This window comes from Microdochium trichocladiopsis (assembly GCF_020744255.1).
Source record: "Microdochium trichocladiopsis strain MPI-CAGE-CH-0230 chromosome Unknown B0I36scaffold_2, whole genome shotgun sequence".
Classification (NCBI taxonomy): Eukaryota; Fungi; Ascomycota; class Sordariomycetes; order Xylariales; family Microdochiaceae; genus Microdochium; species Microdochium trichocladiopsis.
In genome coordinates this window covers 1,294,205-1,320,894 of record NW_025763545.1, presented here as the reverse complement: position 1 = coordinate 1,320,894, position 26,690 = coordinate 1,294,205, and the positions used below count along the sequence as shown (strand labels likewise).

Below are 26,690 nucleotides of genomic sequence, written 5' to 3'. Positions count from 1 at the left end.
CGTGGTTGCGGTCTTGAGTTGTTGCAGGACTGCAAACGCTGTCCGGCCATGTGATGCTTCGTCTCGCAAGACCAAAATTCAGCAAGACCCCATCTAACCACAGACAATGCCGCATGTATCAATGTGCTGTCATTACGCTGCTTTATCCACCTCACGCTTCTTTCCCGCGCGGTATGGTATCGCATCTGGATTGACAATCATTTTCGCTACGGGATGCTAGTATTATCGCAGCCTGTGCTCTCGTACCCGCGTCCAGTCGGGATTGTTCATTCCAACACTTCGACCCAATTCTGTTCGAGCTTGCGGCGGCCAAATTTGGTCTCTGCCTCCTGCCGCATGACTTCCTCTGCTTCCAGCTTCTCTGCCGCCGCCGTGGTCGTCTCCTTGATCAGGTGGCGGATGGCATTCATGTGCAGCTTGTACCAGCCCGTGTGCGGCTTGCAGCGCTTCTTCTCGCACATGCCACGTGTGACAGAGCTGTCGGTGTGGCCATTTGGTATCGATGCATCGACCAGAGGGCTTGACAGCTTCCCTTTCTTGAAGGTAGCCTGTCCCTCGGGGCTGTCGAGCCAGCCGGCAAACTGATGCTTTACAGACACCGTGTCGAGGCGGTAGTCATAGCCGCAACTGTCCTTGGTGAACTTGCCAGCTTCGATGGCTGCTTGCCGTCTCTCATTGGCCCAGTCCACCACCTGCATCATCTTCTTGTACTGCACAATTTCGTTGCCTAGAGCCAACCTCTCACTGGCGGAGTGTTGAAGAAAGTTCTGCTCTTCTTCACTCAGGACACCCGACTGCGTCGGCAGTCCATTTGACCAGAGTCCCTCCGTGTCATCTTGAGGGTGCGGGTCGTTAGTGGCAGGCTGTTCAAGCGGCTCCTTGGAGCACCTTTGCTATGAGAGATGGGACTTACCAGAGAGACTGTCACCCAGCTTCCATCCGGCCCCATCTTCTGATGTGCTGGCCAGCAGGCCCATGAAGTCCTCTTGCGTCAAGGCCTCTACTGCTTTTCCCGAGCTAGCTCTTGTTGGCAACTTGTTGATTGCCGATATCCACCACAAGTCGCAATGCTCGCTGCTACAAAATATGCTCCGCTCCTCTTCCGCTATTCCGTACAGTCGTGCCTGATTCTTGCAACCAGGTAACGAGCACGTCTTTCTGAATTTTGTGTAGTTGCTTTTCCCGTCGGTGCAGTTAGGGCAGACGAAGCGCTCGACGAGCCGCTCGCCAATCTCTTTCGATAGGTCGACGCAGGTGCCATGGAACCAATCCTCGCACACGTCGCACCCTATCATCCACCTATGATCGTCGGGCCCTCTGCAGATGCAATATGGGCCATTGTCAGTGTCTGCGTCCGAGCTGCCGTCCTCGGGCGTACCCTCAGAAGCCCGTTCCCTGGCTGCCTTGAGTTTGTGGCCGTTGACGAGCTTCCTCCCTGTACCCTTCTTGGTTGATGCTGTGCCCTTTTTCTTGAGGCTCGACCTCGGTTTTTGAGACATGTCCAGAGTGGGCGCTGGCGATGAAGCAGAACGTGTCGCGTCGGGATCCGGCTTGACCTTTGGCACGAACATGCTGTTTGTATAGTTGCCTGTTTGCTCATCAGCGGGCACGTCCGCATGGCTACCGGGGCCACCACGCTCAGACTCTGTGGAGCTGGCATCCTCCATTTCGATATCTCGGTGAGACATGACGGGCAATATGGTTCAACTTGTCCCTGGCGTCCGTCTGAGGCTGATGTGGACTCGCTGTTGTCGAGGATCCCACTCCAATCACGAAGTTCTCAGTCACCCGAGGCTCTGTCTGTCCTCACAACAGGCACCTTACAGTCAACTGTGCATTTGACATAACAGTTCAAAGCTGGTACGAGCCGTTGTGAGATGAAGTGACGGGCGGGCGTCTGAATCCCCCTGGACGCACTCACATTCAAGTCAGAGTCGTGCACAGGCGTGCTGCACGCGGCTCTCTGATCGCGATAGGACAGTGCGTTTGCTATCGATAACAGTGTGGCAGTGGGCCAGTTCATGGACAGAGCACAGTTCATACACACTGTGGCGCAACCTCCTTCTCGGAGGAATAGGCTTGGTAGTCGTCTTGAGAATCATGCTTCAGTACGGCAGCCCAATCACTACTGTCTACCTTATCATTTGAGCGGATATCGTTCTTTTGCGATGATATGCTGCACATCCTCCCAGGTCAGCTGTACAAAGGATACCGTGAAAGCGCGTCTCAACGTGGTCAACCAGCCAGCCATAGACACCCAAAGAAAACCTCCAAGACACTCAGTCTTGCATCTCCACCCTCTCCGCCCTCCGCCGACGCAACGCAGTGCCATAAACTCCTCCCGCGAGACCAGCCACTGAAGCCGCCAAGACGGCCGCCCCGTGATACGCAGGTTTGAAGTGGCCGCTCTCGAGGTGCTTGATGCCCGAAAAGTACCGCGCCGTGCCGTACAGGATGGAGCCCGACCCCAGCGCCATGAGCGTGCCCACGAGCACCTGCGAGTGCTCCTTGTCGAGCTCTTTCTCGAGCTTCTGCTCAGCCGTGCGCGGCCGTCGGCTCTGCTCGGGGACCAACTCCGTCAGGTCGAGCTGCGAAAACCGCTCGATCGCGATCCCCAGCGCTACGAAGCCCAGACCCGTCCGGATCCAGGCGAGGAACGTGCGCTCAGAGGCGAGATGGTCGCGCGCGACAGACCCGGTGTTCTTGTAGATGGGCGTTGTGAAGCGAAACCAGGGCGCCATTGTGCGGCACGTGGAGTCTCAGGATATGACGCAAAGGTCCGGATATGTTGTCGGAAGCAGCCGATGTTGGCGACGTTGCACACCTGAAGACACAGCGCGACCCGCCGACGCTCTATCAACTCGGATCGACACGATGGCAGTGGCCTTCTCGGCCTGTGATGTGCCTTGGTGGACACTTGGCGATCGTCATCGCCTTCCAGCAGAGTGACGCGCCGTAGTTGTGCTTATCGATAGGCTCATGGAGCAAGCGAGGTTTACAGCCGACTCCGACGAGATGGTACTGACAACTCAACGAAGTGACGGCAGTGTACACAAACATGCCAGCACGGTATAGTCAGAGGTACCATTCGTTTCGCTATCGCATATGGCCTGCAGAAGACACAAGTTGACGACAAGGACAATGAGCCGAGCAAAATCTCACAAAGGCTGCCAATCGCTGCTCCTTGATCGAAACTACCTACTACGGACGCCACATCTCTCCCGAGATGACTTGGATTATACCGCGAAGCAGTTATGACAGGTACGTTCATTCAACATGTACATTTAAGGTTTCCAGCGCCGTTGCCGCGCCCGTGTCAGGGATCGTCGTCAGGGGCGGCCATACACAAGACAATAGGCGATCCAAACTCTGATGAAGCAGAAATTTGCAACGTGCACACCCCTACGGTACTTTCCGTCATGCTGCTTTCTTCCTTGCAGGTCTCCAAGGAAAAGTGCCAAAATTTAAATGCGGATTTCACCGTGCTTACAGAACCCCGGTGGGCGGCAAACCCTGAACGCATCCGCTCAAAGTCTAGGACTCTAGCTACATTGCATTCTGACCAAGAGTCCGTGTCCCTCTCCAGTAGGATTCACTCCCGGAAGTTGGGGTCCTCATGGCAGCAAAAAAGGGGTGAGACCAGAGCTCGATGGAGACTGTGAGGAGAGTCCTACTATCACGGTCTTCGCCGCTGATCGCGGAAGCATCCTGGCCGGTGGCATCAGGATTTCACATCCGAGGTGTTCATGTCGAGGCATAACGTCGTAAGTTCCTAGTCAGCATGCTGCTTCGTGTTCTCATTGGATGGTTGTATCAGCTCGAACATCGTGTGGTTGAGGCAGTCGACAAGAACTGGCTCAGATTGAAGGCCTGGTCGGAACTCACCAGCCGCCTGATCGACATAATCGAAGGGCAGCCATGAGATGTAGTCTGAGGCTGTTGGCATCGCCAATCACCTGGCACATACTCCGTCCAGGGACTGTTTCCTTTCAGGTTCCGTTTTTTCTTGCTGAAGATGGGATTGAAAGTTACGGACCAGCTATATTCACCCCCCCATGAATCGCCCGTCAAGTAAGAGCTCCATCCAGAATACCGGAGCACATCCTCTTATGTGCAACGCTTCTTACATCTTCGTCTTTAGCGCATTTCTGGCACAAGGACACAATACGACCCGATAAAGCGTCGTGCTACGAACAGCAGTCTCATGAAAGAGTATTACCATGGAATGGAGCCAAGAACACCAAGCTTGTCTCGCACTTGTATTGGTGCCGTCGAGTGGGGAGCCCACTTGTGCGCATCCGACCCTGGTATGTTAGCTCAACAAGCCGAATACAGGAAGAAGGCTCCGTTTCTTGCAGACCAGAACACCGTGTACCCAGACCGTGGGATCCTCCCGTCCGTATCACGAACAGGACCCGTTTACCCAGTGGGCGAGGCAAGCTCAACTTGTCATCCGACCCTGCGGGCCCCCCTCCTTTCCCTTGCACCTCGAGTCTCAAGGATGGCCTGTTACAACCCCGGTCGAAGATCCTGGCCCCCAACCGGTGGCCACGCCATGGTCGCCAGAGGAAACAAACGGGAGACTCGGCCACCTACCCACCCATCCCATCACCCGGTGTGCTAGTCAGGGATGGCACAACGTCAAACGCCACCCTCCCCAGAACCATCCCATGCCTGGTCGTCCAAGCGCCCACTTGACAATCTGCAGTACATGGGTAGGGACACGCCTCTTCCACACCCTCATCGTTGCTTGTCCCCACGCATTCGCACCCCTCCGCTTCCCTCCCTTCCCAAATTCCCATCTTGGCTGGGAGGCAACATGCAACAGCAGTGCGGATCATCAGTGGGCTCGTCCGGGAGGGCACGAGAGGTCGATCATATTAGCAGGGGGCTTGACATGCTCAGCATCCAGTACCAACATCTGGCGATCGAGCGAGAAGAGCAGATTTAGAGTTCATCCGTGACTCGCTCGATGCTCCGCGCCGCCCACCACCAGGACTATCCGCAGAACAGATGGAACCTAAATCCCGGACTTTTGTCTCGTCAGGAGCGATGCCTGTGGCGGCAGCATCTACGGGATGGCGCTGTGAAACGCAATCCACTGCAGGCTCGGTGTCAGGTCAGAGCCTCGCCTCAGGCTCGAATGCACGCTCGGACGATCCCCGGCGCCAACGATCGTAACATCATTCGCTTGGGGACGGGATGGACTGCCGCCGGGAGAGCTCGAACAAGCCCTCCAGAGGTTTTGAGCAGGTGATTGCGCTCCTGTGGAGACATCAGAGCCAATTCACACGTGGCTGGGTGATACTGGAATGGTTATTTCAGGCGGATATCAGGGTTTGGCGAGCTGATGCTACCTTGTGACATCCCGGACGTGCAACCTGGGTCAGCCCACATATCCAGGCGGTTGGATGTTTTTAACGGGCACGCGGGTCTAATAATACGACGTCGGACTGACCTCTTTTGACTGACAAGAGAAGCGAGTCGGCTGCCTTGCGCAATTCCACGTCTGTACGTACCCACGAAGCGCGTCGATGATGCGAGATGCCTTGCGTACCGCCTTTCCGGGGAGCAACGGGGTCTAGATCCCCCCCATGAACTCTACTGGTCATGAGTACTTGCAGACCAGCAGGCCCCACGAGTTAGAGCAAGCAATCAAATCTCGTGCCAATCCTCCCACGGCTCTGGTTGGTGTCGACGAGAATGGGGGAAAGAAAACCGACAGGGAGGCATGTCCTCAAAGGGAAGTGACCAGGGTATCAGAAAGAGGATCGGGCAAAACCTTCTTCCAGCCAAACAGAGAAGAAAAGGGGAAAAAGGGAGGTGCTGTAAAAAGCATCTCTGGGAGGGCTGCAGCGGCGGAAGCCCGACCCGAACTACAGCGGCGATCATATGGAGAAGCCGGCACCCCCATCCATCCCTTGCCTTTTGCGTGCATATCGCGACATGTATATGATGTGTATTATCATGTGCATACGTGGACATGCCTGCTGCGCGGTACGGAGTATGCACGTCGACACACCTGAAGAAGAACATGCATATGCTCGCCTCCGAGGCCAGCAGCTGAGATGCGCATGCAACCCATGGAGTGGTTGGTCGTCAATGTGCTCGAGAATGGGCCGGCCCAACAACGGGCGGCAGTGGCAACAGCAATAAGGAAGCGCGCGCGAGTTGTGTGTGTGTGTGTGTGTGTGTGTGTGTTGCGGGTGACGAGCGCGAGGAAAAAATAATTATTCGCCGGAAGAAGAAACGTTTGTCGGCATAGTCGACCTCGTTCTTGCATATGGGCCTAGCCAGTCCGGATGGACCTTGACGAAAGCAAGCACGCATGTTTCTCGAGACATGCAATCGTATCCGAAAGCGTGGTTAACCCGAGCATCCAAAGAAAAGCGCGAGCCGTCATGTCACGAATCGCTGGACAGCGTGCCCTGCCGCCCACTGAAAAGTGTCATGACAGGGGCGTGTCGACCAGACAGACTGACAGCTGACTTCACAAGGCGAAGCGAGCGCCTCTCAAAAGCCACCAAGCACTGCCCTGCATGGCTACTAGCTACGACGATGTCCTGGCTCTCCAACGAGATTCGTCGCTTCTTGCTTGCTCCGCCCCGGCGAGGAGGTTTCTGAGGATATCACAACAAGGCACAAGAATCTTCACTTACTCGGCGGCAAGGCAAATCCGCGGAAGAGCCAAGAACATCCCAGAACAGGCTGAATCGTCACACTTCTCACACGCACAAAGCAAGCATCAGCAGTATCTATCAGCAGAGAAAAGAAGATGACACGGGAACAGCGCAGCCTCAAGGATGTCATACCCGAGGAGCGGCCTATCAGTCCTTGAGCCATCTTGAGAGTGTCGTGTCTACCCTTGCTCCTTGTTCTGACGTCTGGTGATCTTGCGTTTCTGCTCTGCTCGTCGCTGGCTGACCCCCTTGACCCCCACCGGGCAGTCATTATTGAAGTGAACCCAGTCCGTCGCTGAGAACTACCGAAATTGTAGGGGACAGGCGCCTATGTCCCTGTCATATTAGGTGGCCAGTGGACATTGTCTCCCACCGAGCTCCTTGTGAAGGAGCCAGGGAATCCTGTCACTTTGGCCTGTTCCTTGACCTGGTCGATCATCATCACGGGGTGCATTCGGCGATCCTCCGTTTCCTTGTTGCTCATCAAGTGTTTCGTCAGGAGACTGCTGCCCGGGGCGGCGGGCTGTTGCTATCCGTAGCAGCAGAACGACGTCTTCGAGGCAGACCACGCGCCCCCTTAGCGCTCGCTTCCCCGACCTCTCCGCCTGACGCCACCTATCGTGTCAGATAATTAGAAGATAAATTTGCTAGCTGCGTAACGTGAAGCTGTATCTGCCAACGATGCCGGGAAGTAAACTTTAACCACGGCAAAGCCGGAAGACCCGGAGTGCAAGGGGACCGAAACAAGAAGCAACAATGAGCCAGTGGCTTGATGAGAGCCACTCTCAGTACATTGGAAGTCGCGAACCCCCTTTCCTGTTGATCCCCGACCCGCCGCATATCTCAAGAGGGTCTGTCGATGTAGGTCGCGGCGGGCGAAACCTCGGGATTTCCTCTGGGTAGAGGGGGGGTCCGAAACAAGGGCATGTGGGCTCCCTGGGGATTTGCCTTCCGAGCTGTAGGGATTATCAGATCTAGCGGTGAGAAACCATACAGTTTGTACACTCACAGCTATGATGGCTAGTGCGGCACCACGGTTCAAAAGCTACTGGCAGGTGCTAGATGTCACAACGACGCTCGCCGTGGCCCAGGGCATCTCCAAGTCGTTGTACACCGTCTGGCCTGCCGTTGATATCCAGCAATGACGATGTCCTTCGACTTGTTTGCCTGCTCAAATACAGTCCCAGCAGACTTTCTACACCCACCTGCCACCCTGTTTCGCGTGGAAGATCACTGGGCCCGAAGATAGCCACAGCCTTAGACAGCACCAACTCCCGAGCCCCCGCCACTCAGTCACGTACCGGCGATGGTACCCTGGAAGAAAACAATGAATCGCCATCGTGTGACACTAGACCTGTACGGATCAGGAGAGCCCCGGTCCTTTGGTTGGGGGGCATGCTAGGTGGGGGAAGCACTACCGGCGTACAGGAGATGGGGGCGCGCAGAGCAGGCAAGTTTGGCGGGACAGCGGGTGAGAAATGAGATCACTTTAGGCTCTCCGTTCTGAAAAAACTCTACATGGGTGCTTGCTCACTGCTTGGCTAGCTGAACGGATCGATGGCTGGCTGGTTTCCCGGGTACTGGGCTGGATGAGTGCCGGATGACCGTACCGCCGTGGCTCCTGTTCGTATGCCGAGTCTGAATCGAGACTTAGCGTGATGCCAACAGCCTCTTGCCCACATTGTTACCTTGCGGGAGGACGAACAAGTCAAGTACCCGCCACGGAGCACAACATCGACGAGTGGGTTTCATACCAGGATTGTTGTGGATTGACCAGGGCAGGGTACCAGGTGTGTGGAAGATGACACTTTCGGGGGCTAGCTGTCGTCCCGTCCCATGTAGCTATTCACTACGGCGTGCGTTCGAAGATGTGGAAGGACACAAGAGCCAATTATGAGACCTCTACCTCATGACCTTGGGTTTTTTTTTTTTTTTTTTTTTTTTTCTTAAGGCACTGGCCATGAGAGTTGCTGCCCGGCACGGCATCATCCAGCTCGGATTGCTGGTTCCTAAGCTCCGGGCTCCAAGGCTTTGAAAAGGAATCACGAACATTCTGCATCCGCAAGTAGACTGCGAAGCTAGCAAACTGCAAGCTGGCTAGCTGACCACACGAGCATGTGGATATCTGGGGACAGGAGAGAGCCATATCGCCACCCACGAGAGACGCCTCAAGTCGGCTCTAGGCAGGGGTCCTGACACGTCCTTTGAAGCGCATCAGTCCTAAAACTAACAGGCCTTCTCATGACCTCGGCAAGACATAAGTGGCGACAATCCAGGCTGCATGATAACGAAGCGGACCTGTAACCGGGGCCGTGATGATTGTCGAGTATTGTTCCATCTCCCGTTGCTTTTCCCCGGTATCACGTTTGGGGCTGATTTGATCGCATGTGCTCCATCCCGGCTTCGAGTCTTGACGGGACATGGCTGGTAGATGGGTCGAGAACATACGTAGCACAGTCTAGATCTCGTGAGCCAGACTTCTGATCAAGCCATTCCTCTAGATTCACGATGCGGCGGATGATGATCGGAGGTACGAGGACTTGACCTTGATGTAAGATGACCGATGGCGCGTTGTTTTGGGTGAGGCAATCTCCCCAGGTAGAGAGCCCTTTGTGAAGCGCATGTCAAAGGTTTGCTGCGTGAAGGCATGAATTCTCTTTGGATAAACACTGTGTAAGGTTTTCTCGTAGAAGCAGCCCTCATTGTCCTGGTCGTGTTTGCAGGTGACGGAGGCTGCGAGGGTCTTCCCGGCTCGAAACCGGATTTTGATGGATCATGTCGACTGGGTCGGAAGATTGATGGCTTCATCGGAGATTGGAGCAGAAAGGACTAGAGAGAGGGGGCCTGCAGAGATCAGCACATCCCGAAGAGGTCGACATGGCGGAACTGACGTTCCCGGTCGATCACCCCAAGTGGCTGCACGTAATGCAGGAAAGGAGAAGACGGATGGATTTTTGGAGCGGTAGGAACCAAAGCCCGTTTCCAACATTTCCGACACCAGGGTCCGATACCGTTCCCGTCCATTGATGGTGACAAGACGATTTCTCATCAGTCAAGGCGGGCAACGATGATAGGCTCTGTAATTTCTTCTTTCTGGACAGGACTCCTGCCGGCCAAGTGAAACTCAGGTCAACTTTGGCAAGGAACTCGCTGTACCGTCAGCCTGCGCGCCATGGTAGTCATCGGCAACAGCCGTCTAAAGGTGTGCAGACCTGGCCAGACGGAAAGGCCGAGTTACCATCACGTCCGTTCCCCGGACGAGGGATCCAACGCACTGCCGACGGGGGCAAGAAGGATGGATTGTCGTCCATGGGGGGTGCCCGTCCTCATAATGCAGGGATCAACCTAGTAGCGACTGTGTTCCTTGAAAAACGGTTGACCAGCCCATGGTGGCCGGGGATGGCCTCCATGAGAGCGCTAATCATAGTCGAGAGGAGCTAGATCGGGTCGGGTCCCGTAATGCTGACAATTGCTTGAGTAATGATGCTGGGAGCCGAGCTGCAAGGTAGAAAAATGACCCGTCGGACGTGTGCATCACTCTCATCTTGGGATCATCCTAAAATGGACCAATAGAGGGTAGGGAATTCTATTCGGGCCCAGAACCCGACAGGGACATCGTTCGCTGCATGCTCAGATCAAAACTCGCGGGCGGGAGGGCATCCGTAATGCTCATGTGACTGCTCTCGTGCTGTTTTTGTCCCAGTTACCTCTCACTTCGATTCTCCCCGGGATGATTGACGGTCTGAAAAGGAAGCTGCCGATGGCACCAGGACATGGGATAACTTCCCTGCTACCGGGTGTTGCTAAACGATCGCCCGGTGAAAGGTTGCGAACCGGCAAGCACATCATGATCGAGAGTTGACAACTTCTGGGTATGAGCAGCCACATCAGACCATAATGATGGGAGAGAACCAAGCCACGCGAGGCAGTTCCGCAGGGGGGGTTGACCGGGTTCATCATGTGCAGAGCCTACCCTTGCCTCGCTGCCAACAGTGGGGTTGCTTGCTAGGACATGACAAGGAAAAGCATATCTTTTTGGACACCCCCGTGGTTCTCGCACACCAGACGCTGAAATATCGATCATCAAGCAAGAGCTTGTCACTGTGCTTGGTTCCGTGAAAGCCGTCTGAGATGCTTGCTGGCAATCATACCAATTTATTCAGGACCGACGGGGCATCTCTCTGTCTGGTTCCCGTGCATCCATGGTAGATGTGAAAGGAATCCACGTTCATTTTGGGACGCAGAGACAATGTGGACTTCTGTTGTTTTGGATTCCTCGAATTGTTCCCTCATCTGAAAGTTGTCTTGATGCCCATCCATTAGGAGGCCTGGATGAGCCTTGTCAAGATCTCGACTGGTGGATGATGAATCTGGTCGGCGTCTGTGCATGGCTTTCATACTCATCAGCGAGCATACCACGATAGCTCATCCCGACTCCCAACTGGGGCGACAAGCTCGAACCGGTGGTGGAGCATTTGTGATGTGACTCTCGGGCCTATTATGTTGATGACAAGCACGCCTTGCAGGCTGGCGACCAGGCATAACTAGCTAATGACGAGCACGACAGCCCTGTAGAGCTCGCGAGTCGATTCAGATTCTTGAGCGAGCGGTCATGACAGTGCATGGCAGCATCACGTTTAGCTCTTGCTAGCACCTTTGCCCGTTGGGAGTGAGCACGTTTCTGAACACGCTAAGCGGATCACAAGCTCGAGGCTAGTGTTTTTTTGTGTTTACGTGGTCATTGGCTTGATCACGGCATGCCTAAACTAGCCCAGGGGGTCTGCTTTGGGTTTCGGTCGGCACTGGTGTGGCGTCGCGAGTAGCAAGATCCGACAGTACCGCGGGAGAGTTGTTCAACAAGACCGCCTAAAGCAGCTGTTCGGGTCCTACTTGGCTGTCCTTGGCGTCATGGCGGCACGGAGGGAAAGGTCGATTGAGCTTCTTCCAATCCTGTTCGGCATGCACGACTTGCTGCCAAGGCAACGGTTGGGCAGGAACATCGAGGCATGCGGCCATCCCGATCGTCGCTTGTTCGTTGTTGGCAAGCACCACTTGGCGTGAGAGCGTTTCCATGCGGCTGGCGCAGCTGTGTCTGTGCGACTATGAGCGGCGGAGCCCGGAACGGTACTGTCGGAAACGCCGCGATGCCGTGAAGAGCATTGAGCAGCGCAGAGACAGCGGTTTACTGCGTAGCTCCACCAAGGCAGAGAGTTCGAGCTGGTCGTCAGAACCCCTCATGCTTGCCCGGCGGTGACGTCGAGCCGGGAGCACCCTAGATCGCGCTTCCCAAGCATCTGGGATCATCGAAGTAGATGGTGAGGCATGCCTTGGCCCAGGGACGTGCTGGCGCGATGGGCGGGCCTTTTAGCGCCTTAAGCAGCGCAGGCTAGAAGGCCGCTAGAAGCCCTAAAGCGATCTCGCTGCCATGTGGTCTGAGGGGAGACGCCAGAAGGCGTCGTATGGCGGAGGGCAAATCAGCTCATGTGCCGTCCTTTTGAGCAGCCACTAAAGGCATCCAGGCCGACTAGCGCCGTCTGGTTCGGAGTGGAGAAGCTGCCGTGTCCTTTTGTTTCTTTTTGGGGCGCTCGGGTCATTTTCCAAAGCCGGCGAAGGGATGACGACCTGGGAGAGAACGTGCTTCGTGAACAGACGGCCGTCGGGAGCATCGTGGTTGCTGTCAGTCCAGTCCAGTCAATCAGACAGTCGGCCAGTTCTACTGCCACAGATGACGCAACTAATTGGCACGTGGGCATGATGGTTGCCCGCAACGCAGAACAGCCTTGTGCTGGGACCTACTCAGCAGGTACGCAGTTAGTGCCCGAAGGGGTAGTGTCGGCAGTTGGGTGCCTCGAGGAGGCCGGTGACGATGCCTAGTGCTGGCTTGGTGGCTGGCTCGGGCGATGATGTCGCTGGGTGGGCGTGGACGTGTTGTTGCGGGCGTGTGAAGCGGGTCGGGTGCGCGTGCGCGGCTCCCAACTGGGGCAAGAGGCTGCAAAGGGAAAGGGTAGCGAAGATCTAATGCACGCCATCCCTGCTCGGATCGCCAGGGCCCCTGAAGCACTCGAGCGCCCCCGCCTTAGCGGTCGCTGGGGCTCGGGCTTGGCTGCCTGGGGCCGTCCCCCCCTCGAGCCGCCCAGATGCAGAAATACATAAAGGTACGAGTATTAAAAATAAAACACGGGGCGACAGGCGAGGTCACACTGCACACAGCGGGCGGCGCCGTTGGAGCCAGCGCATGGCGAGCCTGCCCCGGAGGGTAGCATCAAGGGGACTGTGCCCCCCGGGGCTTCTCTTACGTGCAGCTGTTGATGTTGCACTCCAGCGTGTCGTGCTCGCAGAGGGCTGGCCACCAACCACTATTACCATCCTCCACTTCAGCCCTGCAGCAGCTGCTGCTCCCCAGCTGGGCACATGCCACTCGACCTAAAATTTCATTGAGCTGGTGGTGGTGGAAGCTTGAGTGCAGCCCGTCAGTCCCTCGTTCGTGGTTCTGGAAACCATTCAAGTATCATCGCCCGTCACAGGTCCAAGGAGCCAGCACCGATGCGCCCCTGCTGACACCGGTCTGGTTGGTGATGACGGCTCTAGGCCCCAGCGTAAGAGATGGGGGTCCTGCTGTGTACTGGGTACTAATTATCCGTCTGGACTCTCTCTGTTCATACTCCGGGGACCTCGAGCCGACTGTTCGTCTCAACTCGTGGTTCCTGCGGAGAAGCTGGCCTTCGTACGGAACCTCCAGGTGGCTTGATGCTGAAACGACTAGCACCGCCGATGACAATTCATATCGGACAGCTGCTATGATATAATGGTCGTGGTATCGCCCTCGACAGCTGCATTTCCGGCACTAGAACGACCGGTACCAGGGGCCTTGCGGGCAGAAGGGGGCGGGAAATCTCATCTGGCTGTGTCGTCACGTACATTTCATATCACATTCTGGACAGGGCTGTCGAGATTCACCTCATCACAGCTTGTCGGTGGAGTGCTGTGCGTTGACGACAATCTGTGCGTAATGACAGGGGGCGCGGAAACACGTGCATGGGGGCCATGCCGAATGCGGGTGCCTCGAGGGCTAGCGCCGCCCTGCGAATTGCTTCCTAAGATGGGTTTAGCCCCGTGCTAACTTGTTCCACCAATCCGGAAGCGCGACAAGAGTGTCACCCAACCCACACAGCATGGCCAGCAACGATCTGTTCACTCATCTGTCTGCCCACAATAGATCTCCCACGGCACCACAAGCACAGCGGCGGGCGGCCATCTCAACGGCTGCTTGGCACCAGCCATGCGGCAGACAGCTGCAGGTGATACGGGCTGCTGCCGTGGGGCACAGCAGATTGACACATCGCACAGCACTCCCAGCCTCAGGGCTTGGTCCTCCGGCTCATCCTCCAGCCGCTGCTTTGGTACCGAGGACCGCGCAGGTGTATCTTTTTCGTCTGGCTGGCTGAGCGGCCATGGTCAAAGCTGCACATTCCTTCATGATGACAATCCTTCGAGTAGCCTGCCGCTGATGACCACGACCCACACAGAGTATCGTGTTCTTCCCGGATCTCGCCTGGCAAGATGCTGACATGGCGGTCAGCACCCTACAGTCAACCAACCACACTCGAGACAGCGTCGCGCCTGTTTACCCAAAGCGGCAGGCGCTGCTGATCGTCTCGGAAGAAGATTAACATTGCATGGTCGTGACAGCACGGGAAGCGTCCCGTTCATCCAAGGCCCTTGATGACTCTCGCGTGGCGTGGCTGAGGGGATGCTCCAGGATCCGTGGTTGGGTCTGGCCATGGATCCCAGGCAAATGACATACTGTACCGGATGCCTGGCGTGCCCTCTTCCCAGTCCCTCGAGGCATAATATCTGACAACCTTGCAGATGGACATGTTCCGGGGAGCAGCCGAAGGCAGGGAGCAAACACGGGCGGCGCATAGCCCCTATGTTCCAGGCAGTGAGTGCGTGCAATGCATGGGTGTCGTCAGCTGGAGCCACTCCATTTTCCCAGCGTCTCGAGCGGCCTGGAATTTGCAATTGTCGAACACCCTTGTTACGCAGGGCAGGAACGTGTGAAACGCCGTCTGTCCAGGCTGTGTGCAATTCTCCCGAGAGCGGCGGCTGCTCCACTCTTTTCCTTTTGGACATTCCTTGCATCCCCCGACCTGGAGCTTAGCCCTTCGAAACACCATCTGCCAGAAGCACACAAGCCAAGGTTGGCTAGCTTCACACGTGTCGGTGGGCTCGCCACTTCCCACGGATACCCACTCCTCATTCTGGCCATTTTCCCGCCTCCTGTGCCGCAAGACAGTTACGAGTCCTCACTAGCGGCGGCTGTCGCGGGATGCTTCCTGTGCTCATGATTGTCTTGCCCGAAGCGATGTACACCCTAGCCCCGCAGACCGAGGGGCGGTGTCCAAAAAAACTAAATCTCCTTGGTCTTTGTCGAGTTTGCAAGTCAGCAGCGTGCAAGCACCACCGCACCACGTCGCTATGGACACCGTGTAGTGATCGACTCGCCGGGCAGGTGGCCATGGATTCATTTGAAAACGGCCCAGGAAGAACAACGGAGACGATTTCTGTGGCGGCAAACTCGATGATGAGACGAGCGACGACCACATGGTATGCCTGCTACTCGCCCCACGTCGGTGATTATGCCAGCAGACATTTGGCGGGCCCGATCCGGCGGCTTGCTGCTGAGCATGGTCGGCCACCAGGCTCGACTGCGGCGATCATGAATCCGGTCGCAATATGTGTTACAGATCCGCCAGGGGGGGAGGGATTCATCCTGGCGTGACATCTCTCAATTCCTTGAGATGTCGATCACCTGACATGGGACCCCAGTGCGACCACCAAAGGCGAGCAAAGTCATGACAAGCTCGCAGTACAGCCAGCCTTGCACGAAGCGTGCGTATCCGCAGCTAAGATTACAGCGCCTTCTGAGCTTCCGGCGAGGCACCCGGATGACCCAGCCTGTCGTGGCAGAAGCTCCCCGGTCCTGTTTGTATCGAGTTGCGAAATGGCGGGCCTGGCCAGTGCCTGCGTATCCCACCTCCACTCAATCGAAGCAGATCCAATGGCCTCACCAAGTACACGCAGCACCTCCTCACGTTTCTACCATTTGCGGCTGCACATCATGTGCAGTTCTTGCTCCGAGTAGCCGCCCATCGCTGCCACGCGTTGGGTTGTTCGCACAAACCGGCCCGTGGCCGATTGATTCAGCGTTGACATTTTCTGGCGGAAATCTTTCCTCTGCCGTGCCTGGTGCCGGTTCAGGGACCAACCTTGCTGGAGCCAGCAACAAGAGCGGAGTCGCGGCCCCAGGGAGCACGGTCCACGCGTTGGCACGACTAGTTCGGGTTCTTTTCGTCTCTTATTGTTTCCCGCCGAAGTGTGTGTGGTCTCCATGGCGGCGAGGGCGGCTCCAGGTCTCATCTCGTGGCATCCTGCATGGGGCGGGCTCACCCACGATATTCCCTGTTCCAGCCACCATCATGGTGAACTCTCTCTTCCCCCCCAAAAAGGAGTAGACTTCTGCTCATCATCATTTCCTCAGGTCGGTCAGACCAGCTGCGCGCCTCACATTTCTTGCCGACGAAACGAAGGGCACATTGAGCGACAGTACTGCAAGCTTGCTACTGCGCAGGATGCTGCCTTTTGACAGGGCCCCGCTGGAGAAGCCAAGTGCAGTCAGTGCAGTGAGGCGGGCTGCGAAGTCATGCCACGACTACGGGCAGGAGCTGGGACGGGGTGCTCCCACGTGGGATGCAACCCAGTGGACAGCCCATTTTTCGCAACAAAGACCAAAACAAAACAAAACAATCTGGATGCCAACCCTTCCTTGCCAGCAACCGGGGTGGTGGCCACGGACCTCTCCAAGACGAAACAATAATCCATGAAGACCACGTCGTCGTACCATGCCTGACAAGCAGATCCCGACAAACTGTGATGACGGGCGGGGAGCGGACTCGAGTACCGGGACCCTGGAATTGGCTCAACATGGGCCCCCGATGCGGTTGCAGCGAGGGCGGGTACAGGAGCGTGAGAGCACAGCTGGCTGAAGCTGCTCATGCGTCAAGTGTGGTCAGAGACGAGGATGGCTGGCAAAGATCTGATCTCTGTCACAAAGACGTCAAGGGGAATGCCGGTTGTGGACGGAAGCCAGGATTGGGGCAGGGGACGGCCACAGGGATGTCAAGCCCTCAGAGGACATCCATCGTGGGATCCGAGCGGCAGATGCACCCAAAGAGGCAGTAGTGGCCCGAAGGGACGCACATGTGTGTTCTCCAGGACGGACAGGCTGGTGGCGCCTTGCCATTGGCCACAGAGGGCCTACGACAGCTCAACCACCACCACCCAAAGGCTAAGCAGCCAGCTTACCTTAAGCATCAACGGTTCTGGGGGTCTATCCAGGCCGTCGGGGTGGGGATGAGGAAAACCGGGGCTCTCGAGCCACGAGTCTGCGCTGTGTGGTCCTAGATCGATGATAGGAGTCATGATCACTGGGGATCGCTGCATCAGCCAAGGCCTACCTTGGGTACGTACTATGGTAGCCTCTCAGACGGCCTGTGCCGCTTCGGGAGCTCAAGGAGCAGCGAGCATCTACACATTTCTCGCGGACCCTATGTTGTGCGTAATGGCCGAACAGTGAGATGATGGGGTCGTTTGGTGGCCATCACCGTGGCAGGCAATTCCACAGCATGGCAGAACACGGGGCAGCATTGACACTACGGCACTGCCGATGTTGTATTGTTTGACTTGAGGCTCTCGTGCCCCGTCTCGACTGTCGGTGCGTGCTCTGTGGCGGGCATCGTGGGAAAACGGACAGACCCAGCGTTGACAGCAAGGGGGCGTGCAGTGATGTGGATGTGGGGGGGAGTGTGTGCACCAGCCCACCCACTCGGACGCAGTCAAGTGTCTCGCCTATGGCCACACCTCGCGGCGCTACACGCCACACGCCGCCACCACTACCACCACCACCCACCCCCATCGTGGGAAAGAAGCAGCAGCAGCGCCGTTGAGGTGTGGCCCTGACGGGATCCATCCACGATCCATCACCCACAGCCCCTGCCCCTGCACAGCGAAATACTACGGAGTATTGGCGTCGCAGTCCCGGCGATCAACTGACGTTGATTTTGGCCAGGGCTGCCGCGACCCACGCCCAATTTCGCCAGAGCCATGGCCCATCCCCGCTGGTGCTGCGTCCTGATCGGCCCTCGACGCTGCCTCGTTTGGGCCGATCTGGGAGATGCAGTCCCGTCCCGGCTCCCAGGTACTTGTCGTGTACTGCCCGTCCGCCCTCATGTACACGGACGCCGTGCTCGCCCTTGTCCGGCACCCACTCTACCCCCTGCGCGGTACATGTCGCAACCACCTGTGGTCTGCTCCTCCCCTCGACCACATCCGCATCTCACATGGCCCTCCTACTTAAGCACCCTCGCTCCCACCCTCCCACCTCAACCGCTCTTGTCCTCCCATCGGGATATCCAACGAATACCAAAGTCGTGATATACAGATACAGTCTCGAGGGGAAAAAGGACTTCTGCCGACTGTTTCTCGACGACTCGCAGCAGTGACGACCACCAGCAGCGCAACCGAGAGACGACCATTACTCACACTTGGTCAAAGGAGGGCTTGGTGCGAACAAACTACCTTACCGAGACGCCCACTCAAATCATCATCGACTCCTCCCTGGCATTTTCCGCTTCCACTACGCACGAACAGCCAGCAATAATACACAATGTCTACAGCCATCTACTCTTCTCAACACCTCAGTCATCACTCATACCCTCGCGCTCCGCCGTCACCCCCCATGGACGAGGCGCCAAGATGCTCGCTCCCGTCCATCTCCAACCTCTTGGTCATGGCAGATGCCGGCTCTCCCACGGCCGAGCATTCTCCTGTCAGCTATCACCAAGGTAAGCCCCTGGCCACCATGATGCAAAAGGCATCTCCATATTCTTTGTGCTCGCATGACTAACGTGGCTCGCATGTAGCACCACCTGCTAAGCTCGAGCTGCGCCCCAGCTCCTCTCACTACAGCAGCAGTGGCCCCTCAAAAGCCGCCCTGCCTCCCACACCACCCATGAGCTCTGACATCTCGTTTGATGGCCGCCGCTCTCCCTCGTCAAGATCCGTAGCCTCTTCGCAAGGTTACTTCCATGAATCCACGCCGCCCGTCGAAGATGGCCAACGCATGCTCCTCTCAACAGCCGCGCCACCTCGTAGCCATGTGCTTCCTCCGTCATCCTTCTCTCAGAGGCCTTACCCCCCGGCATTTGCAACGCAGCCTCCGTCCGCCCAGCCCCACGGTCCTGGTCTGTACTACCAGCAGCGCCCGCTGCCAACTGTGAGTCGAAATCCGTCAGCCGAACTAGTGATGACCAAGTACTAACTCACGAGTCAGTCGTTCCCTCCTGCCCCAGTTCCTGCACCGATGCCTAGCGCTTCATCCGGCAGCAACCCTTGGCAACACCACCACTACATCTCGCCATCATCGGCTGCCTCTTTTCCGCAATCCCAAGATCGCTACATCTGCCCTACCTGCAATAAGGCCTTCTCTCGGCCGAGCTCTCTTCGCATCCACAGCCATTCTCACACGGGCGAGAAGCCATTCAAGTGCCCTCACAATGGTTGCGGTAAAGCCTTCAGCGTTCGCAGCAACATGAAGCGTCACGAACGTGGTTGCCACAGCTTCGACGGTAGCGTGGGCATGCATTAAAACCTGCCACAAGCGTCTCACACCCAACACAACAAGAGCCTACTTCATTTTACCAGAACGCCATCTCTGAAGATGTCGAGAGCAAAAGCGAACCTGCATAGTTGCACAACAAATCGTGCCGGAGTTCTTCATTTTTTTCCTGGGTCATTTTCTCTACTATTCTCGCCTGTTCTCACGATCAAACTGGCGCATCTCGAGATACCACAGCATCGGCAGCGGCGTTTTGTTCGTTCTTTACACTGAGCGTGTCCCCACGGGTATTCCTTCGAGCCATGTTCTGTTTTCTGTTTTGATATTGTTCTCTTCACGGCGATATTTACATATCTATATCCCTCTTTAACATAATGTACATACACGAGATGATGCGCACGGCTCACGCCAAGCTGCACGATAGTCTCTGGGTCACGATTCTTGGAGCTGTACGAAGGAGACGTACTAGATAGAAGACAGACACAAGTCAAGATCCCCGTCTCCACGATGACGACGCAAAAAAATAAATGGGAAGAAGCTCCAAGGCTTCTTTTTGGAAACCACCGCCATCCGCCTACAGATGCCCGTAGTGCAACGTGCACACTGTTGTGATCCATGAGATGCGAATGCACTTGAGATTATTGAGCGGTGTGGCTCAGGCCACAACCGAGATGAGACAGGACTTTTTTTTTGGTCTTTTGTCTAGTGCGTTGTATGGAATGCTGCCTGTCATATAGCCCGCGTGCCCTAGTGAGACGAACAGACAAGGTCTGTCTCAGCAAGGGGTGTGGGTAACGTCTGCACATGTCAGTGACGATGGATTAGACCTTCTGACTCATGGAAGACTTTCAGAACGCGGCTGGATATGATGATAGCCTGTGCTTAGCTGGAACACATTATTGCAACCCTTGGAACTTACGGGGACCATTGTGCCCTTGGGGGAGCAATAATTAGATGATTTACGAGCATGTATGAAAACATGACAGACAAATAAGGGTTGGACTGGGAAAAGCATAAATAACGGTGATGCTACCAGGGTGGGGGGGCAGCAAGCCAGCCAGCCAGCTAGCCGGCCTTCGTCCGCCGCCACCCCCGACGCCGCCCGTCGATCCTGATCCTGATCCTCGGGTAAGGGAAACTGTTACACTGATGCTACGGAACCGGACGACAATGAAAAGCGGCTAGGGGGGGCCAGCTGTGCGCGCACATACACAGATTACCCTTGTCCTATATCTGCGGCTTACGACATGTCGAGCTTTTACTGCTGCTGCCGCCGCTGCCTTTGAGTCGTCGGCTTAGTGATGCTCTCATATAGCCCTTTTGCGGCCCCCCCCCTCTCTCTCTCCCCCGGCCCCGGGAAGTCTATATTGCCCTGAGACGAAGGTCAATGCACTCTGGGAGCAGCCGGGTGTGTTGATCGGCAAGAGCGGCCAATGAGTAAGTGGTATAATTTTACGGAGGGAGAATTCTAGAGAAGAATCACTCATAGGCAGGGCATGCCCCGGAAGTTGGCTCCGGGCGTGATTTGATTTCTAGGAGTCAAATGTGGACGCTTCTCGTCAAGGGTTTGGTGCGCGGAACATGCCGTGCAAAAAGGAGCCGTGCTTTGCGAAGATCTTTTTATGTTTGGTCGTGTTGGGAACTGCCCCAGGCCCATGCCGTTGCCACCGGTGATAAGTTGTCTTAGGAGTGCACGATGTTGCGAGCTTTCCCTCCAACAGCCCGCACCGTGGAAATCGTGCCGTGTGTGTGTGTTTGTGTGTGTGTGTGTGGGTGGGTGGTTGGCCGTTGGCGCTATGGACGGCAGTTCGTTGTCAGTAGCAGGTAGGGTAGGGGGGGGAGTATGTACGGAGAACGACGTGTCTGTGCTCTCCACACTCCGTTAGCGTTCGCGCTATCGCGCTGGCGTGATGGCTACCACGTTTCCGTGTTGCTTTTTCTCGGGCCTGCAATCTGCTGTCCCGTGCCGCGCGGATCTGAGTACAAGCGCGAGGGGGGGGATTCGGGGCCACGGCCGCCGCCCGTCACGTTCATGCTTGTTAATTACCGGGTGTGACCTGACGAAGGCTGAGTGCTGTGCATCCAGTCAGTCATGGACAGCAAACAATGCCTCGTAGACCCATCATGCTGTAATGATTATATGATCTGCATGGTATTGGAGGGCGCTGATGATTAACCGCGCATGACGCTTCAAAATGATCCTCACGGCCAGAAAACGGCTTAGCGCGCTGCCAAGTCGTTGCGCCTTGCATGGCTGGCTCTACATACGGAGTGGTTAGCGGCCCATCCACCACCACCACCATCACAAACACGGTCGACTCATCGGACGCCGGGCGAAGCACGGGGAACCTGCCGGCGGGCTATGCGAGCCTTTCCGAAGTCAGCTCTCGGGTGGCTTTAGGTTAGGGTATTGCGGGAATCAGTCAGGCCGTCATGCTTCTGTCAACAGTAATGGCGCTGGAGCTACTGCAGACTGGAAACAGCCGGAACTAGCTCATGCCACCGGCTGGATGGCGAGACATGGTTGCTCGCCTGCCCGCGGAGTCCTGGGTTGGTTACCCCATCATCGCCGTGTCGCCAGGGAAGCCCGCCTTCTTTACCTTTCAGTCAGTGCTTCTCGACGTTGTGGCGGACCAGCCGGCCGGCCACCGTGTGGGCAGCACGACAGGGGCAGGAAGCCACTCGCCAGGCAGGCAGCCAGGCAGGGATAGGCAGGTGGACGCGAGCCAGCCTCGAAGGGGGACCCCAGAAGAGCGCTAGACGGTATCGAGTGTCGAGCTCGCCGTGGGCTGGTCCCTGGTTCAACGTGGCTGCGCAAGGGTGCGCTGCGCCAGCACGCCAAGGCGTTTGGACGACCTCGGGACGCCTTGGCGAGGTGGGCAACGCTGAATGAGCAGTAGCGGCCTCGCAAGGCAGCGATCAGCAAGCAAGCATCCTCCCTCTCTCAAGACCACACTCACTCGTCACCAAAGCTAGCCTCAGGGTTACCACCATCCGCGGCATGCTTCGTGTGCGCTGTGCCATCGCTCGCCCATGTCCAATAATCATGACCGACCCCCTGGCGGAGCATTAGCCCGGGCCCCGACGACTGCACCATGAATTCGGCTTGGTCCTGGGCTGGTTCGATGCAACCTTGCGTTGCCTTCACTGTGACCACTGCGTTGCCCTCGGCCAGATCTAGCTCGGCCTGGCAATCTTGTCATCGTCATTTGCGGCTCAAGTCGAACCCCCCCCCCCCCCCCAGCTCCCGCCGACACGGCATGACAGGCTCACGCGCCACATGTGCGCAATAGAGGTCAGACGCAGCGGCTCGCGCTGCGGACAAAGAGCCCCATCTCCAGCAAGGCCACAAGAATGTCTGTAGCGCAACATTGTCCTGCAGATCGTATAGTGTTCCTGCCGGAATCTGGACCGAACCAGCCGAGCCTTGGGCGGGAAGCGAATGCACACTGTCGGCTAACCAGACCAGTTCCGTTGGTGGCTGTCTCAGCAACGTGCACGAGCTGCCTGGGCCCGTGGAATATCCCGAGAGCGGAGTCCCTGCCTTGTCGAAGATCCCCCCTTCGGGCCACGGGGTGTCTGTCCCAGAATGCCGGATGACGACGGACAGGGAAACTAGTACGTCGCCCGCGCGTGAACCTCAAACTGCGCCATAGCTTTTTTCTTCCGAAACGTCGCTTAGCATTGCGGATAAATCACCAGCACAGGCTGTCCTCGTCCGCATCTTAAGGGTGTCCACAGATGGTGAGACCTCAATCTCTTCAGCCATGTGTCCTTGAAGTGCGAGCCGGCCGGGTACGCACTCCGCACATGAAGCTTGGGCAGGCAGCTACAATTACTCGTCGCAGCAGTCGCCTCAAGAGCGATGGGCAGGTATCTATGCAAGTGGCGTAGAAACTGACATGGCATGGGGCAAGTCCCGCGTCGCAGAGGCCAAGCCGAGTATTCATCCGACTGCAAGTCTTCGTCACAGACGTCAGTCAGGACTGGCGATTGTGTGTTCCCTTCTCGGTGCGGTCGGATCGCTATGCACGGCGCCAAACGTAAAGGCCACTGCAGCGGGTTATTTCTGCACAATGTGAGACAACTCATGGAACTTATGTTCCAAGACACTCCAACGAATGGTACGATTCACACAGTGGAAATGATACGTCGGAAGTGGTTGTTCACTAAACCAAGACCTGCAGTTAGCCACGTGCAAGCTGGCCCGTTTTCCTGATGCAGCCAACCAGCAGGTACAACTACCGGCTTGGCTTTGAGACCCTCGCGGTTATGCAGATCGCGTCCGCATTCCACAGCGCACCACAGACACCACAAAAACACCAGACCAGAGAGTGGCGGCCCACTTCGGCGTCCGACTTCGTCAGCTCGAGCCGAAGGCAATATTCTTCATCATTGCTCGACAAGCAATCCAAGCATTCCAAGCCTAAAGCACATTACTGAACAGGCAGTCACGGCTGTGGGCATGGCGGCGCCAATTCCCCCTAGTCGGATCCTCCCTACGCACGGGCGCCACACTACGTCAATGCCACGTATCGTGTAGTAGTTCGGACTTTGTTGTACCAGAGTCACGAGACGTCTGGATCCCTTGCGATCACGTATTCTCTCGCCCTGCAGAACGCTTGGGTTTCTGGCAACTTGTGGGCAGCAAGTCCATGCTCTAAAATCCGCACAACGGTTTCCATATGGCAAAGCAAAAAAAAAAAAAAAAAAAAAAAAAAAAAAGTAAGACACTACGGGCAGTGTGGTCAACTCCGTGAGACCACCGTTGTGGCCTTACGCTGGTCTAAGACAATCTGGCCCCTTTCCTGTAGCAAGACATGCGCATGCCACGTGCGGGTGTGCAGATCCTCAATAGCGTGCCATGGCGCGCCAGAACCAAAGCTCGAGTGACGGCACCGAGACGGTCAAGTCTGAGTCGTCAACACATGGTTCTGCTCAAGCATCTGCCGTGGGCGGCAGCCGAGTCGGGATCGACGCCAACCCATGTAACACCGGCGTAACGGGCCCCGGAGGTGTTGCGCTCGTCCCGCTGCAGGCAACGCAACGGATTCCACAAAACCCATATGGAGACAAATGAGAACATAGTTCCCAGCCGCGATATCGCTGTAGCCTTTAGGTGGAAATCCCGCGTCCAACACTGTCCACAGTGGTGCTCTTGCGGATCAAGCTCTGGGCCAGAGTCTTGCCATGCTGGCATTGTTGATGCATGCAGAGAGACATGCAGAGGCAAGAGACACCACGTGCGCCACGTCTCTGTGGCGGGAAGCTCTGCGCAAAAATGGGGTCTCGTGGCGCCCAACTCGCCTTGCACCACATCACGGCCATGACAAAAGCTGCTGGGTGAGACAAAAAGTTCGACGTTGAAACCTCCAGATGTGGAAGCCAAATCTCAATGATGGCAGCTGGAAAGCGTCCATTGATTGGCAATAATCACTCACGCCACTCCGCAATTCCTGCCACATACGTTGACCTGGACAAGATTTAGGCTCAAGAGGCGCCGTGGGACGTTCCGCGCCTGTGGCCTCTGGTGTACACCTTTGTCCCGGCGGTGAGTGGGAGCGTCAGCATCAACAAGGGTATAGATATACATACTCTCAGAGCAATCAAGCGACGCTACACAACTCTTAGCACCACCTGCAAGCTCACGCCAACGCTGCAGGTCGATCAAGCTAATAGCGCGGCTGGACGACGGGTGGGCGCGGGCGCGCATTCCTGTATTGGGCCTCGGACCGCTGATGGGGCGGAGGAGGCTTTTTAGCTGGCTACGTGCGTACGTAGTTCTGCAACGGTGTGTTTGAGCTCGCTGGTCAAGAAACTTTGCCAACTACCCCTTGAAAGGTAGACAAGGGTCCCACCGTTAAGCGACCAGCGTCAAACCGCTTCGTTGTCGTCGTCGTATGCCCTGGGGTCGATTGAGCATCAAGCCCATCGCCGGACATGTCGAGGCGGGACTGCGCGCCGCTTGTGCGGGAAACCGAGACAAACCACCGTGTCCGGAAATCGAGACTCGAGAGGCGACCGAAAAGGTGCCCCTGCCCCAACTGGCAATGGTTCCAGATCTTCAGACGGTTTTGTGGTGGCCTTTGGAACGAACACTGTCTGGGCAGGGGTGTGGTGATCTGAAGCTGGGATGGCATTCCTCAGGCTTGGAGGTCAACCATTCAGGTGACGTCGGGATCAAGGACCTCCTGCTCGGATCGCCGTTGGCCAGGCGTCCCCTTCCAATCTTAGCCCCGGGTGCTGATGGTGCCCGGCCGTCACATGTGACTTGTTCTGCAGCGCGCTAACAAATAGCCGTGGGCATGGCATGGCATGGCACGGCCCCCCCGGGCTGCAGTGCATTTAGGCACGCATGATCGGCCGGTTAGCTCCGCAGTTATGCATGGCCTCTGCGAGATCCGCCTGGTCTGCAGATCATTCGGGTTCCCCCCCCCTGATCCGGGTCCCTGGTCCACTTTGCCTACGCTTACCTTGGGTAACTAGGGGCAGCTGGCCGAACTGGCTGGCTGGCTACTGTATGTTCACACGGGCGGGTGAGCAGGCTGCGCGATTTGTCAGGAGTCCGTCCCGGCTTGTTGGAATTATTACCATATATATATATGCGGCCCTGGTATAGGTGCGAAATTGCCATACATGTCCGCGAAATTCAAATTACGTAGTAATACTGGACACGCACATCTCGTGTCTGCACCCTTACCTACTTTAGCACCTACGCCCCCCATGACTGTACTGCGTACAGTACATGGCTAATTCCTGTGGCCCCGTTACGCACCTGCTGCAGTCATCGCACTAGCAGCTCAGCTGGGACGTCATGAAGAATATCAGGGTCTTCTTCTCCCGTGCGTGCGTGCGTGCGTAGCGTAGGCCCCCTAACGCTAGAATCTCAACCCACAAATGGGGTCCCCCAGCCCAGCCCCCAACCAAAAATGCTTCGCCGAAAATCACGGTGTGTGGGCAGCGGCTACCGCCTTTTACGCTCGCGCCCCCTTCCCTCTGGGACGAGGGGCGAGGTCAGAGCGCGCGCGCTGTTGCGGTGTGGGAAAGGAAAGGCATCTCTTGAAAGCCATGATGGGCGGCGGCGGCGGCTTCGAAAGCTTCTAGCGCGGTGTCCGTGTGTACGCGCGCGCCTTTGGACGCTACGCTACTTCAAGTGTTTACAGCGAGAGAGAGAGAGAGAGAGAGAGAGACTTGGCCGCCCATAGCAACTTGAACAAGCCTCCCTTTTGCGCACGGTCATTGTACATAGTTACACTAAGTATTTATTTATATGTAGTAAAGCATATAGCTGAGCGTCGGCCGGTGCTAGATGCTCGCACCAACCCCCCCCCCCC

General features: G+C 56.6%; 7 protein-coding genes across 7 annotated transcripts; 4 read left to right on the top strand and 3 right to left on the bottom strand.

Annotated features, from left to right (window-relative positions):
- Positions 1 to 125: 125 nt before the first annotated feature.
- B0I36DRAFT_380647 (uncharacterized protein) lies at positions 126 to 1,928 on the bottom strand. The gene is made up of 2 exons (XM_046160825.1): positions 914 to 1,928; positions 126 to 835 (listed from the first exon to the last, which is right to left on the bottom strand). Exons 1-2 carry the CDS (start codon positions 1,686 to 1,688, stop codon positions 267 to 269), a joined length of 1,344 nt encoding a protein of 447 aa, XP_046016576.1. The 5' UTR covers positions 1,689 to 1,928; the 3' UTR covers positions 126 to 266.
- A 158-nt stretch (positions 1,929 to 2,086) lies between these two features.
- B0I36DRAFT_314108 (uncharacterized protein) lies at positions 2,087 to 2,900 on the bottom strand. The gene has a single exon (XM_046152710.1). It carries the CDS (start codon positions 2,739 to 2,741, stop codon positions 2,280 to 2,282), a length of 462 nt encoding a protein of 153 aa, XP_046016575.1. The 5' UTR covers positions 2,742 to 2,900; the 3' UTR covers positions 2,087 to 2,279.
- A 959-nt stretch (positions 2,901 to 3,859) lies between these two features.
- On the top strand, positions 3,860 to 4,835 carry B0I36DRAFT_66423 (uncharacterized protein). Its single transcript, XM_046163181.1, has 2 exons — positions 3,860 to 4,071; positions 4,142 to 4,835. Exons 1-2 carry the CDS (start codon positions 4,056 to 4,058, stop codon positions 4,696 to 4,698), a joined length of 573 nt encoding a protein of 190 aa, XP_046016574.1. The 5' UTR covers positions 3,860 to 4,055; the 3' UTR covers positions 4,699 to 4,835.
- An 11,355-nt stretch (positions 4,836 to 16,190) lies between these two features.
- B0I36DRAFT_314099 (uncharacterized protein) lies at positions 16,191 to 17,051 on the top strand. Its single transcript, XM_046152709.1, has one exon. It carries the CDS (start codon positions 16,431 to 16,433, stop codon positions 16,920 to 16,922), a length of 492 nt encoding a protein of 163 aa, XP_046016573.1. The 5' UTR covers positions 16,191 to 16,430; the 3' UTR covers positions 16,923 to 17,051.
- A 1,354-nt stretch (positions 17,052 to 18,405) lies between these two features.
- B0I36DRAFT_359144 (uncharacterized protein) lies at positions 18,406 to 19,386 on the top strand (the record flags this gene model as incomplete). Its single annotated transcript, XM_046158089.1, has 3 exons — positions 18,406 to 18,583; positions 18,662 to 19,014; positions 19,072 to 19,386. 3 exons carry the CDS (start codon positions 18,406 to 18,408, stop codon positions 19,384 to 19,386), a joined length of 846 nt encoding a protein of 281 aa, XP_046016572.1.
- A 64-nt stretch (positions 19,387 to 19,450) lies between these two features.
- B0I36DRAFT_66401 (uncharacterized protein) lies at positions 19,451 to 20,319 on the bottom strand. The gene is made up of 2 exons (XM_046163180.1): positions 20,276 to 20,319; positions 19,451 to 20,154 (listed from the first exon to the last, which is right to left on the bottom strand). Exon 2 carries the CDS (start codon positions 19,971 to 19,973, stop codon positions 19,515 to 19,517), a length of 459 nt encoding a protein of 152 aa, XP_046016571.1. The 5' UTR covers positions 19,974 to 20,154; positions 20,276 to 20,319; the 3' UTR covers positions 19,451 to 19,514.
- A 3,827-nt stretch (positions 20,320 to 24,146) lies between these two features.
- Positions 24,147 to 24,430, top strand: B0I36DRAFT_314092 (uncharacterized protein). The gene has a single exon (XM_046152708.1). It carries the CDS (start codon positions 24,177 to 24,179, stop codon positions 24,357 to 24,359), a length of 183 nt encoding a protein of 60 aa, XP_046016570.1. The 5' UTR covers positions 24,147 to 24,176; the 3' UTR covers positions 24,360 to 24,430.
- The last annotated feature ends 2,260 nt before the right edge of the window (positions 24,431 to 26,690 follow it).

Excerpts from the sequence above, each read along its gene's own strand:
- B0I36DRAFT_66401 (XM_046163180.1), bottom strand. The coding sequence starts at position 19,973 with ATGGATCACAACAGTGTGCACGTTGCACTACGGGCATCTGTAGGCGGA.
- B0I36DRAFT_314092 (XM_046152708.1), top strand. The coding sequence starts at position 24,177 with ATGCGCATGCCACGTGCGGGTGTGCAGATCCTCAATAGCGTGCCATGG.
- B0I36DRAFT_314108 (XM_046152710.1), bottom strand. The coding sequence starts at position 2,741 with ATGGCGCCCTGGTTTCGCTTCACAACGCCCATCTACAAGAACACCGGG.
- B0I36DRAFT_380647 (XM_046160825.1), bottom strand. The coding sequence starts at position 1,688 with ATGTCTCACCGAGATATCGAAATGGAGGATGCCAGCTCCACAGAGTCT. Across the intron at positions 836-913 it reads GCTGGGTGACAGTCTCTCTG|ATGACACGGAGGGACTCTGG; the intron begins GTAAGTCCCATC and ends CGCACCCTCAAG.
- B0I36DRAFT_314099 (XM_046152709.1), top strand. The coding sequence starts at position 16,431 with ATGCAACCCAGTGGACAGCCCATTTTTCGCAACAAAGACCAAAACAAA.